A 16,825-nucleotide genomic window follows, 5' to 3' on the forward strand; every position below is an offset into this window, starting at 1 on the left:
ACATGCTTTTAAATATGGTTATAATGTTTTAAGGAAATAACCTAAAGGTACGACATCCCATTTGATCTTGGAGGCTAAGCAGGGTCAACCCTGGTTAATGCTTAGATGCAAGACTTCCAATGGATATCAGGTGCTTTAGGCTATATTTGAGAGGAATGAACTGAAAAAAAAACTTCTGCATATTTCTTGCCACAGAAAATTTAGAAAGTTCCTGGTGATCACCATAATTTACAGGTGACTTGATGGCACAAACTCACATACATCAGAATAAGATGCAACTATAATGAAAAAGCCAATCGTTTTGTCAACAGAATTTTTAATGCACTTTATTATTTAAAAGCCCTCTAGTATTTAAAGTTTTTCCATATTTAGATGTAGCTTTATTCAAATGTGTAGATAGATATCTGTTTAGTTGGGATAACTGGAATAACAGACATTTCCTGCCTCTTTGCTTTTTCATCAATATACTTTTTTTCTCCCTGAGAGGGGTACAGAGACCATTCTTATTCTTCTAAGATAAAAGGGTGTTTGGAGAGGTTTCAAAAAGTTAGAAGAAGCTAATAGAAGAAATATGATTTAGCAGTCCTCATACCCACTCTTAATACTCTTCTAGTTCACTTGTTTCTTATAGAGGGCTTTGCTGCCTGTTAGCCCCATATCCTATTAGATTACTTCCCATGCTGGACATGCTCGGTAGATTTTGGGAATGACAAAAACAAAACAGAATTGCAAAGAAGACTAAATACCAGACCAATACTCAATTCAAATGTGTCAATAAATCAGAGTTATAGGAGGTCACCATTTATTAGGAATCCCAATAATTTCCATAAAAAACAAGAACAGTTGAACACACTGTGGACTTTCTGTTCACCCTTTGTGTATTGTGATATTAATATTGCAATAAGTAAACAGTTCATTTAGTTATTCCAACTTTTATTGGAGTAATGGACAGCATATACCAGCCTGAGACTCTTGCTTACAGTGATATCTAAAATGGGTCTCACTATGATGCATACCTGTCCTTTAATTACTGAGGGCCCATCTACATAGCACCTAAAACATGGGATTTCCCGAGTTAAGGGGGGAGGGGCTACATGACGCTAGTGGTAAATCCATGCTGATTCGCAGCAATGGACAAAAAACACAGGGTAAAAATATCCCCTTTTATCCCAATTCCAGCTGGAAAATACACAAATTCTCATCACTGTACATCCCTGCACTCACGAAAAACATGTGATTTCCTTCCCTCCCCCCTGTGGAGACTTCTCCAGCACATGCTTTTAAAAAGCCTGAAACAGCTGATTGGACTGTCAGATGGACACACAACTGATTTAAAGGAAGGAGGAATGGAGAGCAATTAAAACTCTCTGGAATTCTTTATTTTAAACTTTATAACATTAAACAAAGGTTGAATAAACAATTTGGGTAAAAGAGAAATCGGGTGGATTTTTTTAAAAAAATCCCTTTGATATGTGCTGAACGTCATATATGAACATGCAAATCTGCATGTATTTATATTAAGATAGTCACATGTGTGCATATAGGGTCCAGAGTGATTTAAAAAAAAAAAAAAAACTTCCACCGGATGTCGACAGAGGAAGCCTATGAGGTTGTAGTTTTGTGTTCTGAAACAATCAGAGCTTGGCAAATAATTTCTTAACTGAAAGTTTTAAATTCTGTTAGCCAGATTATTAGTCAGATTTTAAAACAATAAAACTTCTTACATTAACAACTGAAAGATGTACATAACAGAGTATGCTGGCATTGTTATTTTAGCATCCAATATGTTTCAATCATGAACACAGTCATAATTGGTTAATAATTACATATGTGAAGGATGAGATTTGCAGTGAAAATTGAATTCAGGATAACTGAAATACAATAAGATGGCACATGGTCAGATCTCAGAGTTTTGCTTATTTTACTTCAGACACTAAACTTATTTTGCAATCACACAATCATGTCTTTTGATAGTAATGCTTTCTCACTAGAGAATGCCAGGGCAGTAGTATTGAACTGCATGGCTACTTTGACATGAAGCCTGCGGATAGTTCCATACGAGTCCATAAAATCCTGCCAGTATTTCTCTGGTGCAAAAATGGTTGAGTTGCTTTTCCAATGCAGTTGCTTATAGAATTAGGTCATTAGTCACCCGTGATAGCCAAGCAACCAGATTTCTTCATGCGTGATTTACTGATGATATTGTGAGCTATTTTAATAAAAATGACTATGGGTGTTCTCTCAATAATAATGTCATTTCTCTTTCATTTCAGGTTTGGTTCAGGTCTCAGAAACGGAAGCGGTTCTACTGCGCAATCTCTCTGGAAAAGTGAACATTTCTTAGCTAGAAATAAAACCCTGCAGTGACTTACTACATGCAGTGCTGCAAGTTATGATATTTTGCAAAATGAAATGATCAGACTCTGCCATCTTAAAGTGGATATTCTGTATACAGAAGTATTTTTTCTGCAGACCAGAAATGGCTTCCTCAAGGTTAGCGGCAAGAACACCTCGGGATATTGCTGGTGTCATGCAGAGACTTCAAGGTGAGTGATTAGTAGAGACTGTAAGCATAGCTATGTCTACTTTTTCAGATTTTACTTAACTCCAGTGAAACACAGCCTTTTGTTTCATGTTTAGTCTACTGAAAAACATTCAGCAAATCCACAAGGAACCTTTGAATTAGCTCCTTTTGAAAATGAAAATGAATGCTTTTGCATTCATTTAAGTCCAAACATTGTTTGTCTAGCCAGTTCCTAACTTGTTATTAACAATGTCCTTAAGATAGTAATGTATCTAATCCAGCCACTATGGTTATTTAAAAGCTACTATGGTTATGTGAGAGCATACTGAGTGATGCAGAACTGCAGTCAGTAATTTGTCCATCCTGTGTACTTGCTGTAAAACATGCTACTTTTCTGAGATACAAGTGGTCACTGAAAATTTATAAATGCCAATACCTATGTTTAGTTAATTAACAAATTACAATTGCTACAGAAATACCAAAAGAATGTAGCTTGTAACACATAGGGACAATATTTTATTTCTAGACACAAAAAAGATCAATTTTCCTTCACAAGGCATTCTGGATTCCAAAATAAGATCAGAATAATTTCCTTCAGTTTTTGGTTAACTATACCAAATTAATGAGCAGACTTCAGTTTGTCTCAACTATTGTCTGTTCAAAACAACTTCGAGTCAATGGTTATCTCAAGAAACAATAGTCAAGATTAACCACAATTTATGATGTAACGCTAATCTAGATATAATAAAAATAGAATGTGCTTTGAGTGCCTGGCTGCAGGGGCTGCATATGGAACTTGGTGATGGTGGTGGTGGGATCAAGGTATGGAGAAGGGGAGATGCCTTAGCTGTGATTCTAAAATCTAGTGAGTCACATGATTTATTACAATGTTCAAAGTGACCCTTTTCTGTCTACAGCGTGAGTTGAAAACCTAATATCTTAGAGATCTTTTGAACCACCCCTTACCACCCCCCATAGATTTAATGGAAACATGGGAGCTCTCTAGCATGGTATCATATGATAGGAGCCAACTGGCTCCATGAGTGGCCTGGGCTAAAATCAGTGCATGCTGCCAATTTTAGTCCAATGTGTTGAGGTTGTCTTATTCACCATGAGATTGTGAGAGTTGGTGGGTACTACTTGTCAACTGCTATTGTAGGCTGCTTGAATCCCCTTTGGAGGGGATAAAGTGGGGTAATAATAATAATAATAATAATAATAATAATAATAATAATATTCTACTGGGATCTGCACGCATCATTCGAAAATACATCACACAGTCCTAAACACTTGGGAAGTGTTTGACTTGTGATTTTGTGATACGAAATCCAGCATATCTATCTTGTTTGCTGTGACATACAATGTTGTTGTGTCAATAATAATAATAATAATAATAATAATAATAATAATAATAAGTATTTCTTTAAGGCTTGATCCTCTCTTTGTGAAACAGATGATTATGTATGAAGAAGCATAGAAAAAATGGTATTGAAGTATATGATGACCTCCCTTATGGATGATCTGTGCTAGAGTGTGTCTCTGTTCTGCTGAACTGATTTTGATGTCATTCACAGTGGTATTCTTGTGGTACATTTTTCTTGGATAGGTCTCACAAGCAATATTTTATAGCAGCTGTTCTTTTTTCCTTGGAAGGAAAAACTCAGCAGGTAATGCTTGGGATTATCCTACATGTTCTGTGGAGTCTCCTATGCTATAGCAATTGAACCTTGGTGTTTTTTTTAATAAATAAATAAATTAAGATTCATGCTTTTATGCTAAACATAATGTAAATTTAATTTTAGGTTATATATTATAATTTGGTTTTATATGTGGGTTTAGTTTGGTATATGTCAGTTTATTTTGGTATATGTTGTTTTATTTGGGTTTTTGGGTGGTTTAATATTGTATTTGTATTTATTGTTTCAGGCATTGAATGTTTGTCTTTTTGTTGTTGGAATCTGCCCCGAGTCCCCTTGGGGGAGATAGGGCAGAATATAAATTAAGTATTTATTTTATTTTTATTATTTAACATATACATGAAATTACTGGGAGAAGTCATATAGAATTTTGGAGCAAAGTGACCACAGCATACTGATAGCACCCAAAACTTTTCTTATTACCTAGCTCCACATTTCCATTCCATAGTTTTGGATATGTCCTGTAAAACCCTATAAAAAGCAAGCAGGGAGTGGGATGGTGAGGGAGATGGTAAGCATGCCAAGGGAGAGAGCACTGTGTGCCTCTTCTGGCGCATGTGCCATAGTTAGCTGTATCTTTGCTGTCCTTTTATTGACAAATGGTATTTTTTCCATTCAATTCAATTTTTACAAACTGACTACAAGGGCTTTTTACAGTATGCTGTTTACATGTTTTTTTTTTTACCTTATTCCCTCTTAGGAGTTTTAATTGTATAGCTAGTTTAACTGCATTTTAATAAGCATTTTAAAATACATTTTTACTTATGTTTTATGTTTTGTTATTGCTTTTAATTTTTTAAGCCACCCAAAATCACAAGTTGGAGGATCTGGGGAAAAAGTAGGACATAAATGAATAATTAATAATACATGTGAAACTTCCTTTTATATTCTTTTCCAATATCTACTTGCTTACAGTGATATTTAAAATGGGGTTCACTCTGAAAGAAAAACTTCAAAATCTTTCTTTTCACTTTTTCAGCATTTGAAATAAATTTGGAATTGCATTGCATTATTTCACCTGTTCTGATTTATAGGGTTTTTTTTTAAAAAAGATCATAACAAACATGAAGGGAGATTTGTTGTTGTTTTGCTATTCTGCTTTTATGGAGCTTTGTATATCATGTTGTTTATGATTCAAAGCATATAAATTTCTGAATTAGATAAATGGGAACCATTCAATAGAAGAGGATAGAAAGCAATTTATCAGGCACACGGAGTCTTGTATTTGTCTCCACAGTCTTCCAACCTGTTTGCTGATTTCCTTTTGCTTGCCTCTAAAATAAAAAAATGGTTTAGTCAGCTTTTACTGCAAGATCAAACAGGAGGTAAAAAATTTCACCTCTACTGAGTTTGAGTACAATTCTTTTTTTAGGCCATCGTCCTGCATTATGGATGAGCAGACAATCTGCAGTGCAGACTCTTTCTGGCCTCCATGAATTTAGAAGTTAATCTCTAGCAGATGTCAAACATAAGTGATCTGGAAGTTGTAAATGACCCTGCAAACTTGAAAATGCTATGTCAGGTCTAAACATCTTGTGTTCTGTTAGGCCATACATAACCCATAATACCATATTGTGGTTTACACTTCCTGATTCTACTAGTTTAGCAGGGTATTAAAGTGGCTTTAATATTTTCCTTGTTATGATAAATCTTACTCCCTTTTTCACAAGTAAGAGTAAAATGTGTGTGTATCTGTGTATTCATATTATATTAATTTATTTTAGTTTAACATATGATTCAGCACAATATAAAAGATGCTGTCTCAAGATTTGGCACTATATCTAATTCTTAGCATAGATCATCTGCCAAGATGATGAAAACCATCTCCATCTCACAATGAGGCCTGGAGCCAGACTGAAAAGTATCTAGATAATCTGCTTCATCCAGGAGCTCCTGGAATTTAAATGCCATCATATCCTCAAGCTACTTGTACAATAATAGACTATTGGATGCTGGCTGGAAATTATGCATTATGATTCTGGAAATTATGTAGATTTTTTAGATTTTTTCCCCACCAAAATGCCAGATAATCTGGGATAAACAGAAAACCTGTGATCAGATCCTAGGATATAGGGCCTATCTGTAAGGGCCCTGTGTTTAGGGCTTAATGTTTTGGACACACACGCACACACACACACACACACACACACATCCCACCACCAACTTTGCTTGATGTACTTTATTTCACAGTGCAGAGCACTTTGACGGTGTTTGTTTTGCATTTGCCATGGTTTGAACCTAACTTCAAACTGGACCATTTGATCACTGTAAATGTGCCCAAAATCTTAGGGTGTTGGAAAGGATAGTTTTATTTTTGTAAACAGCCCTTGCTAATTTATTACAGTAATAATTATAGTAAAATACTGTAGATTCAATATTGTTAAGTGCAGATATGATCAAACAATTTTAAAACTAATAACTGTCTTATTTGGACTCTTTGAGTGCTTAGAAACTGTGGCAACATATTAGTAATGAATTTCAGACTTTAAGAAAGTGCATTTGGTCTTGAACAAATATAATCCTGAATGCCAAATGTCTTTTCATTGTAATTCTGTTATTGAACCATGGATTACGATGTTGCAAATAAATAGTCATGCTCATTTTCCAGATAAATATATGAAGTCACGATTGGTGGCTGGTGGTTGTTCAACAGGGACATAAAATAGCACTCAGCAATCTTTGTAATGCTAAGACAGGAATGCCGTCAAAAATACGTAATACTTTGAAGATTTTTATTTGAAAGCAATTTACGTTGAATTTTTCTCTGGATTATATATGTCTAGTTTGTTCTAAATATCTAAATATACATGTCTAGTTTGTTCATAATTTGAATTTCATACCATATTTAACTTTTGTCTCCAAGTGTGATAGAAATCTATAGGTACTTAAGCATTTAATTCCAGATAGAAGATAATTTCACTATGACAGCCATGGGTCTCTTTCAAGTGATATTTGGTACATGTAATGCTCCTAGGCTATGAATACAGTTATCTGTGGTGGCGGGGATGTTGGTGATTTTGGAATGGAGGAACTTTTCATACTTTCATTGTCATTGGAACATTACTGCCTGGTGTTGTTTAGACACACTGTAAAAGTACTATCCAAGTTGTTAAATGTGTCCTGCTCCCCCCACCAGCCCAGTTTCCACACCTTGCATAGCTCCTTTTAAGTTTTTAGATTTGGGGATCAATTCACATTAGCATTCATTCCCATCTGTATACTCAAAATTAGTTGACTTTTTTTGTATTTATGCTTTTCAACTGTAATCCTGTTCCAGTTTGCCTAGGACTATGTCCCCACTATGTGGCTTTATCCCAGGCAAGGTGATATAGGATTGCAGTTTAAATAGCTCTAGGAAAACACTGTCCAATATCCAGTGTTTCACAGCACATTCCTTGTTGCAATTTTGGATTAATTATACAATACTTGTTTATCTAACAGAGGTGTTGGCTGGATTATTGAGATTGTGTGTGTGTGTATATATACACATACAAACAGAAATAAATCCACATACATCCACATACACACACCCACACCTGCATGAAGTATTTGGAATTCCAAAAGTGTATAAATCCTAAGCATTAGATCCTAAAATGTACTTGCTCAGCCTTTTGCATTCAGTGTTAAAATGTGACTGTTAGTCATGATACATTTCAAGTGAGCAATAAAATGGTAAAAAGAGGTGAAAAACACTGAAATCATCTTTTATCCAACCATCAACTGCAAAATGCTACCACTATGAAACTGGGAGGTATAGCAGCTAAAATCATGAAGAGCATCCAAGCATGCCCACACACACACACACACACGCAAGTGAATTCTTATCTCTGTTCAGCCATGAAATCCTTCACTGGCCTAGGACAAGCAATTGTCTCATAATATATAATGCATCTCAAAGAGTTGTTCAGAAGAAAAATGGAAATATATTGTCTGGATATTTTTAGAGGAAACCATGCAGCACCTTACAAATCAAGATTCAAAATAAGTAAAATTGAAATTATAAAAATGATTTCTGTATGGTACAAACAAGAACCTAACTGCTCATTTCAGTGTACTTAATACTATGTATGCATAAACATAAATTCACACGGCTTCTTGATGTTTGAATTCTCATAGATTAGCTACAATTCTTAACTGCCTACTGACCTTATTCAAAATATTGCTCTAGGATAAATAATTTCCTTGTGCAATTATTATTTATACAATTTATTCAAGAGAACAAATACTGTATATGTTGAAAAACACTTAAATATATTTGTTCTTTGAGAATAAAAAACATTTTTCTACATCAGTTAAGAACAACAGTTCAAAGTAAGGTTCCTTCTTCAGCCATTATGATAATTGAACTGGATTATAGGAGTCTCCACTGCCATATAATCCAGTTCAATGAAATTAATTTGCTTTCTGAAAGCAAATATGGTAGTGTATATGGCATCCCGTCCAACTCCCTGCCATGCAAGAAAAGCACAGTCAAAGTTCCTCCAACAGATGGCCACCCAACCTCTGCTTTAAAGCTTCCATAGAAGGAGCCTCCACCACACTCCGAGGCAGAGAGTTCCATTGTTGAACAGCTCTTACAGTCAGGAAGTTCTTCCTAATGTTCAGGTAGGATCTCCTTTCCTATAATTTTAACCTATTGCTCTGAGTCCTAGTCTCCAGGGCAACGGACAGCCTTTCAAGTATTTAAACATGGTGAACATGTCTTCTCTCAATCTTCTCTTCTCCAGTCTAAACACACCCAGCTCTTTCAGCTGCTCCTCATAGAGCATGGTCTCCAGACCTTTCATTGTTTTAGTCGCCCTCCTCTGGACATGTTCCAGCTTGTCAATAACCCTCTTGAATTATGGTGCCCAGAATTGGACACAGTATTCCAAGCGAGGTCTGACCAAAGCAGAATTTAGAGCCGCCATTATTTCCTGTGCTCTAGACACTACACTCCTTTTGATACAGCCCAAAATCCCATTGGCTTTTTAGCTGCTGAATTACATTGTTGCCTCATGTTCAATTTGTTGTCAACAATATGATACAACAACTAAAAATCCAATAGGATTTTCTATACCACATCAGTGGTATAGAGCAAGCAAATATATTGAACTCACAAAAATCACGCATATATTTACGAATATGAGATCCTTTTCCAAGGAGCAGAGTCTATATTTTTTCCCCAATTAATCTTACAGCTCTTTCTTCTATTTTGCCCCTAAAATAATGTGAGGACCATTTGATTCAGTCTAAAGTGTTGCTGAGGAAAGAGAGAAAAATCAAACATGTCAGAGAATGTCCTCTTTATGTTAAACTGATGGACATCTTTGTTGAATAAAAGAGTATCCTGTTGGTAGAGAGACACAGTTTGGATATAACCCTTCCACCATATGCCCCCGACCTATTTTCCCCTTTATGCTTTGGACTACAATGCCCAAAATTTCAACAAAATGACCAAGCAGACTTGATGCAATGGGAGTAGTAGTCTATTTATTTATTTATTTACAGCATTTATATTCCGCCCTTCTCACCCCGAAGGGGACTCAGGGCGGATCACATTGCACACATAAAGGCAAACATTCAATGCCATAACATAGAACAGAGACAGAGACAAGACGCAGGCACGGGCTGGCCTCGAACTCATGATCTCTTGGTCAGAGTGATTTGTTACAGCTGGCTTGCTATCCAGGCTGCGCCACAGCCCGGCCTAACATGTTTAGACCATGTCTAACATGTTTAGACCATGTCAGAATGGGAATATTTTCTCCAGGTTAGAGAAGTAAATGTTGGGAGGTTAGTTTTATTTTTTGGCCATTTTTAAATATTCAGAAGAGTGATATTTTTGAAAGCATATTCTGCTTTAAATTGACACATTATATATGGATGGTAGGTACTAGCAAATGATTTAAGAAGACAGTTTAATTCATGTTGATCAAAATTAATGTTGACCAAATATAGAGACAACCCTAGAGCTAAAAGGCTACACTTTTGTTTCATGTCTAAATAAATCATTTACTAGTGTTGATTACATTTTTATTTCAAAATCTACATTGTTTGGGATTTTTTCCAGAGTATAATACAATATATGTGTGTGTGTATGTTTTCTGCACATAAAGCAGTACATTAGAAAATTTGAGACCAAACGTGTTGTTTTTATATAAGGTTTAGGTAAGAGCGTGAAATAAACAATGTTTCAGTCTTTAGAAATGGTTTAGGGAGCTGAGTATATTTACCTTGGATAAAAAAGGCTGGAACAAGAATGATTATCATAGTTGCTTTATGTTTTACAAACTTTTTCCTGCTGGGGTCATTTTAATTTTTTCCTCTTGGTAAATATTTGTATTGTTTCTAGAGATTGGTGGATTTGATTTATCATATCCCCAGCCTTTTAGAATAATAGGACAATGAAAATTTCCTAGCTTAAAAAATGTAACAAAGCACTAGTTTACTTGATTAAAAATAGATTTTGAGGGTCACCTCTAACTTTCTATTGATTCAGGGTGTCAGTTAACCTTTTCAATGTATATAATTGGTTGAAGAACAAAAATGAAACCTGAGAGGAAAGTATTAACTTTTTAAATGACTAATTCTCATGTCACACTGTGTGAATCATATGTGCCATTCCATTGGAATGGCAAGACAGAAAATGGCAAGATCAGTGGAAAAACTTAGCAGAGAAACCACACAGAGTCAAAGGCATTATACAGCCAAAATCAATAAACCATAGAGCTTCACTGAGGTTACTTTCACACCACATGCAACTTTGTAGCAGAAGTACAACATTTAGAATGAATTAACAGCATGTGCAGAAACAAATTGCCAGGACTGGATGGCATCTACAGAAGAGTTAAAACCACTGCCACTTGCCTGAAAGATTTCCAGTATAATAGTTATGTCTGAAATGGGTTTTGAGTAGAGGTGCGTGACCACTCAGAGATTCTGCTTGGTTCAACACCGAAGCTCAAATAAGAAACACATGGATCATTTTTCTAAGCCATCTTCTGAGCAAGTTTTGGAAAAATGAGCTTGAGGGGGAAAATGCTCCATTCCTCCCAACCTTCTTTGTCAACTATTACCAAAATACTGTTTCTGCGTTAGTTTTCTCAAAGAGTATGAGTATGTAGATGTTCTGATAATATAATATATATACCGTATATACTCGAGTATAAGCCGACCTGAATATAAGCTGAGGCACCTAATTTTACCACAAAAACTGGGAATAGGGTCCAACCCCCTGCAAGAAGCAGGAAAATCGCATTCAAAGCACCTCCGACAGATGACCATCCAGCCTCTGCTTAAAAGCCTCCAAAGAAGGAGCCTCCACCACTGTCCGGGGCAGAGAGTTCCACTGCCGAACAGCTCTCACAGTGAGGAAGTTCTTCCTGATGTTCAGGTGGAATCTCCTTTCCTGTAGTTTGAAGCCATTGTTCCGTGTCCTAGTCTGCAGGGCAGCAGAAAACAAGCTGCTCCCTCCTCCCTATGACTTCCCCTCACATATTTATACATGGCTATCATGTCTCCTCTCAGCCTTCTTTTCTGCAGGCTAAACATACCCAGTTCTTTAAGCCACTCCTCATAGGGCTTGTTCTCCAGACCCTTGATCATTTTAGTCACCCTCTTCTGGATGCTTTCCAGCTTGTCAACTTCTCCCTTCAACTGTGGTGCCCAGAATTGGACACAGTATTCCAGGTGTGGTCTGACCAAGGCAGAATAGAGGGGTAGCATGACTTCCCTGGATCTAGAAGCTATACCTCTATTTATGCAAGCCAAAATCCCATTGGCTTTTTTCGCTGCCTCATCACATTGTAGGCTCATGTTTAACTTATTGTCCACAAGGACTCCAGGATCTTTTTCACACGTACTGCTGTCGAGCCAGGCGTCCCCCATTCTGTATCTGCATTTCATTTTTTCTGCCGAAGTGAAGTATCTTGCATTTGTCCCTGTTGAACTTCATTTTGTTAGTTTCGGTCCATCTCTCTAATCTGTCAAGATTGTTTTGAATTCTGCTCCTGTCTTCTGGAGTGTTAGCTATCCCTCCCAATTTGGTGTTGTCTGCAAACTTGATGATTGTGCCTTCTAACCCTTCATCTAAGTCGTTAATAAACATGTTGAACAGAACCGGGCCCAGGACTTGCCTGGTATCGATGTGAGGCTAACTGGACGGTAATTGTTTGGGTCATCCTTTTTTCCCTTCTTGAAGACAGGGACCACATCTGCCCTTCTCCAATCTGCTGGGACTTCTCCCGTTCTCCAAGAACTCTCAAAAATGATTGCTAGTGGTTCTGAAATAACTTCTGCTAGTTCCTTCAATACTCTTGGGTGTAGTTGATCTGGCCCTGGAGACTTAAATTCATTTAGAGCGGCCAGGTATTCCTGGATGACTTCTTTCCCTATTTGGGGTTGGATTTCCCCCAATCCTTCATCCACTCCATGTTGCTGAGGTTGAGGCTGACTTTCTTTTTGTGAGAAGACTGAGGCTTTATGTCTTTATGTCTAAGACTGAGACTTTATGTCTTACAATAAAAATAATAAAAATAATTAGGAAAGGATATTTTTGCGGCAAAGAAGCCAGGCCTGGCACAAGACAGAGAAAGGCTCTTGGCAGGTATCAGGCCATGTCTGCACAACTTGCAATCCTCCAGGTGCTTTGGACTTCAGCTTTCAGAATTCATGACCATTGGAAAATTTGGCTAGGGCTTCTGTGAATAGGAGGCCCAAACACCCAAAGGGTTGCAGGTTGTGCAGGCTGGTCTGCAGGAATCTAATGAGCTGCAGTTTCTTTTTTGTCTGGCTCATGTTTTAAGAAAATTATGATATCCTAGCAGCACATAAAAAACTTCTGTTTTGGCAAGCCTTTGGAAACTGGCTGTTTATGGGGAATGGACTTTGCATAAAGTGTTCTATTCTGTGCATTTTTAAAATACAACAAAATAAGTTCTTTTTAATTGCTTTTAATTTTTTAATACTTTATTGTACCTTCTGTATGTTTCGAATGATGCGATTTTTATCAGTCTCTCTTTTGCCACTTGTAAGCAAATAATGATCTTTCTCCTATCTCCCTGCATGAATCCATCAGCCTCCAACAGGAGATGGAAAACACAAGTTTCTAGTGCCTGAGGCTGGTAAAAGCCTTAAGACATTTGTATTTTTGGAACTTTCACTTCCTGGGTCCCTAATAATTCCTTCTGTCTGGTTCACTTAGTATCTCTGTATGCTTTTGAGCGGAGTATCTGTGGCTGCCCTGCTGGAACATTTGTCCCTAGGGACAGTGTTGCTGGTCAATGTCCAGGAAGACTGAAGCTGAGCAGAAATGTGTGCTCACAACCTAACCTTGGGTAACCAATATTGCTATGAATCCTCTCAAGCAATTTGGGGTCCCAAGCAAAACTTCCAGCGAATGAGTCCCAGTAATTGAATATGTCTTCTTTAGGAATACATAGAAGCATACCACCACTCCCGCCATTTCTTGTAAACAGCAAACATTTCTCACTAGGAGAAAAAGAGCCTGTATTCTTTTCAAATATGTGGCAAATATGGATGCCTCATATTCTGAGATATCTATTTATCCAGAGACAAAATGTTGAGCTTAAAAGCTGTCAGAACAGCAAAGCAGCAATATTTAATAGGAGCAAGGGATAACTGTCTAAATGTTTTCTGGCCTGGTAGATAATAACACTGGGGATCAAGCTTTTTGATCTGCTCTTGGCATTATTTCAATAGCAACACGTTATATGATTCTCCCTGTGTGAATCTTGTTAGCTTTTCCAGGCATAAAACAGCTTATTTGATAATGTTTCAGGAAGTTCTGAGCCTTACTCTATAAATTACTAAATACTCTATGTATTACTAAAAACTAATCATATTGTTTTTTGTTGTTGCTTTATCTACAACATTCTAAAAATCTGATAATGGAAATTTGTTTTCTGGATTTTCAATTTAATTATGTAGTTACTGAAAGCCTTCAGAAGCAGATATTAAGAGGTACCGAACAGCCAGTTATGCTCTTTTTCCTGCCGACCTTATACTTCTTGCAACAACCAGAGATGATTATCTGAGGAATGAAAGCATGCTGCCCCAATGATTCACATTCTCATTATTGATCCTGTGCAGTCAAGATCCAAAAAGGGGTGACCAAGCCTTAAATAACCTCTGATTCTGTCCCCATTGCATTGTCTCTATTGATTGAATTAATCAAAAGTGCCTCATCCTTTCAGCATCATTTGGTGTGCTGGTCCAGGTGCATATGTAAGGAGATACGCATATTTTTTTTCCTGCAGCTTCTGTGAAAAAAGAAACACCCAGTCTATTGCAAACAATTGCAGGAATAATACACAGCTAAAGCCACAGGCAGTTAAAATTTGTTCAAGATTTAATGTGCAGTAATTACTTTGTACTTTTAGGACTGAACTATATATTTATCTTCATAATTATCTGATGTATAAATCGAAATTTAACCAAAGTCGGAAGCTCACAGAATGTTTCTGTAGTTCTCATGTAATTGAAAATATAATGTACTGAAGTAAAATAATTTACTGCGGATGGCTTTCACACCATGCAGTTATAGAACTTTATATACTTTAACTGGCATTCAAATATACTAGATCATGCGATGGAAGCACCTAGTGGGGGAGATGGACATACAGCCCTGTCCACATATCTCAGCTGCTTCACAGAGAAAACCAGGTGGGCACAGCTGAGAGAGGTAAACATTAGACATGTGTGCAAAATTCATTCCTACTGTTTTTCCTGTTTCTTTCATGTCTTCCATTTATCTGGAAGCACAAAACAGGAAGCCCCCTCCTGACACTGAAATCTGCTCAACACGAAAGTCTGCTTTTGTGTCAAACTGAAATTGCCTCCTTGCCTGCCTGGCCGGCCTGTATCTAGGCTACAGTTGAGCTCCGGGCCTGCCTGCAGGCCCCACCACACACACACTCTCAGAGAGTGTGGAGGGTGTGTTTGGCGGCTGGCAAGGTGTGCAGGCAGGCCCGGAGGGCACCTGTAGATGAGCGCCTTACTCCAAAGGAACAACAGCAGGTGCCAGCAAGTAAGAAGAATGCCAGGAAGGGGAGGCAGTACGTGGGAAGCCCCCCCCCCCATAATGGTCAAAATGTCAGGGCCCTGATCTGAACCCCCCTCCCCATTTCGAGAGGCTCTTGAAAATGGATGAGGCCCCGAACAAAAGATTAGTAAACACCACTCCCCAACTTCATCTAACTAAGTCTCTGTAACACAATCAGGTTAGCTACTGTTTTGCCTTACTGTTACTATTTGTCATTGTTGTTTACTGTCAGCACATTGACTGTCATTTAGGGTCACACTATTTGTTATTGTTGTTTACTGTCAATACATTGACTGTCATTTAGGGTCACCCTATGAATAAGATACCCCTAGTTACTCTGTCAACCATTCTGCTCCAGTCTTGTAGGCTCAGGGCCTTGGCTTCTTTAGTTTATCCATTGCAATTAAGTCTACCTCTTTTTTATACATTCTACCTTGTCAAGCATTATTCTCTTTTATAATGAACCCTGTCTTCACATGATGTGGTCAAAATATGGCAATCTCAGTTTTTTCATCTGAGGATTCTTGGTAGAATTCCATAATACAAGGCAGATCAGTATTGACATCCTCCACACCTCCCCAAATGTCATTGTCAGATACCACAAACAGGGAAACGCTTGTTGAATTTTACCCTTCTGGGACATTTTAAATATTTCATATACCCTACATCAGCCTTATAATGTAGTTTAATATTGCAAGATACAGTACTCTTTCAAAATTATCTGCTGTGTTTTACAAGAATTCGGAATGTAGAATTCTATTTATAACTTCATTTTATATATATACCCCTGGAATGGCAGTCAACTTGATTGCACTCTTTGACAGAGAAGGCTAAAGACTTTGTAAAACTACAACTCCCATGAGTCCATAGCACTAAGCCATACAGTTTCAGTGGTATCAAACTACGTGAGTTCTACAGTATAGATGTACCATAGGATATTGTGACAATTGATAGCTTCCTCTTATTGATTTAGTGAATAATGTTAACTATTTCACTGCAATGGACCACACTTACCTGTTTTTTTAGTATATTTCTTAGCACTTTACAGCCTTGTTGATCAAAATTTTAAAACATGATTAATAAGGATAAGGATTGTCCTAGCAATGTCTACTCTCATAATTCAGCTTTATGTACCAAACTACAACTAATAAGTTAAAGAGGGGCAATCCATCATGACAGCTTTAGGTGAGAAGATTATTGACTCAAGCCCACAAGCAGATTAGCATTTCTATGCTCTTAATTTTACAAAATTGCAGGAGGTCTTGGTGGGCCTGTAATGCTGCTTTTAAACCTACACAGTTTGCAGTTTCATGCAGCTTTGAATTCTATGAATTCTATGGAAATCTGTAAAATAAGAATTTCTGTTTTTTGGATGAGTAGAAACAAGCTGGAGTTAATTAGAGGAAGTGCTTTCTCTATGTATTATTTCAAGTTTACATTGGCTCATACCTAATGGAACATAAAATAGAATGCTGTAATTGTCCTCTCCTTTTTTCCAAAGGTACTTCTGCCTCCCATAAATTGGAATTCATCTACAGTACCATGAAATTTACAGTAATA

General features: G+C 37.1%; 1 protein-coding gene across 17 annotated transcripts in view; it reads left to right on the plus strand.

The window, feature by feature from the left end:
* Nucleotides 1-16,825, plus strand: part of syne1 (spectrin repeat containing nuclear envelope protein 1) — a 371,674-nt gene that overhangs the window by 19,934 nt on the left and 334,915 nt on the right. For all 17 annotated transcript variants that reach the window (XM_062977242.1, XM_062977181.1, XM_062977206.1 and 14 more), the window contains exon 2: nt 2,274-2,546. In XM_062977242.1, the coding sequence (XP_062833312.1) occupies nt 2,480-2,546 (67 nt within the window). In that variant the 5' untranslated portion in view covers nt 2,274-2,479. The remainder of the gene's footprint in view (nt 1-2,273; nt 2,547-16,825) is intronic.

This window comes from Anolis carolinensis, chromosome 1, assembly GCF_035594765.1.
Source record: "Anolis carolinensis isolate JA03-04 chromosome 1, rAnoCar3.1.pri, whole genome shotgun sequence".
NCBI classification, from domain to species: domain Eukaryota; kingdom Metazoa; phylum Chordata; class Lepidosauria; order Squamata; family Dactyloidae; genus Anolis; species Anolis carolinensis.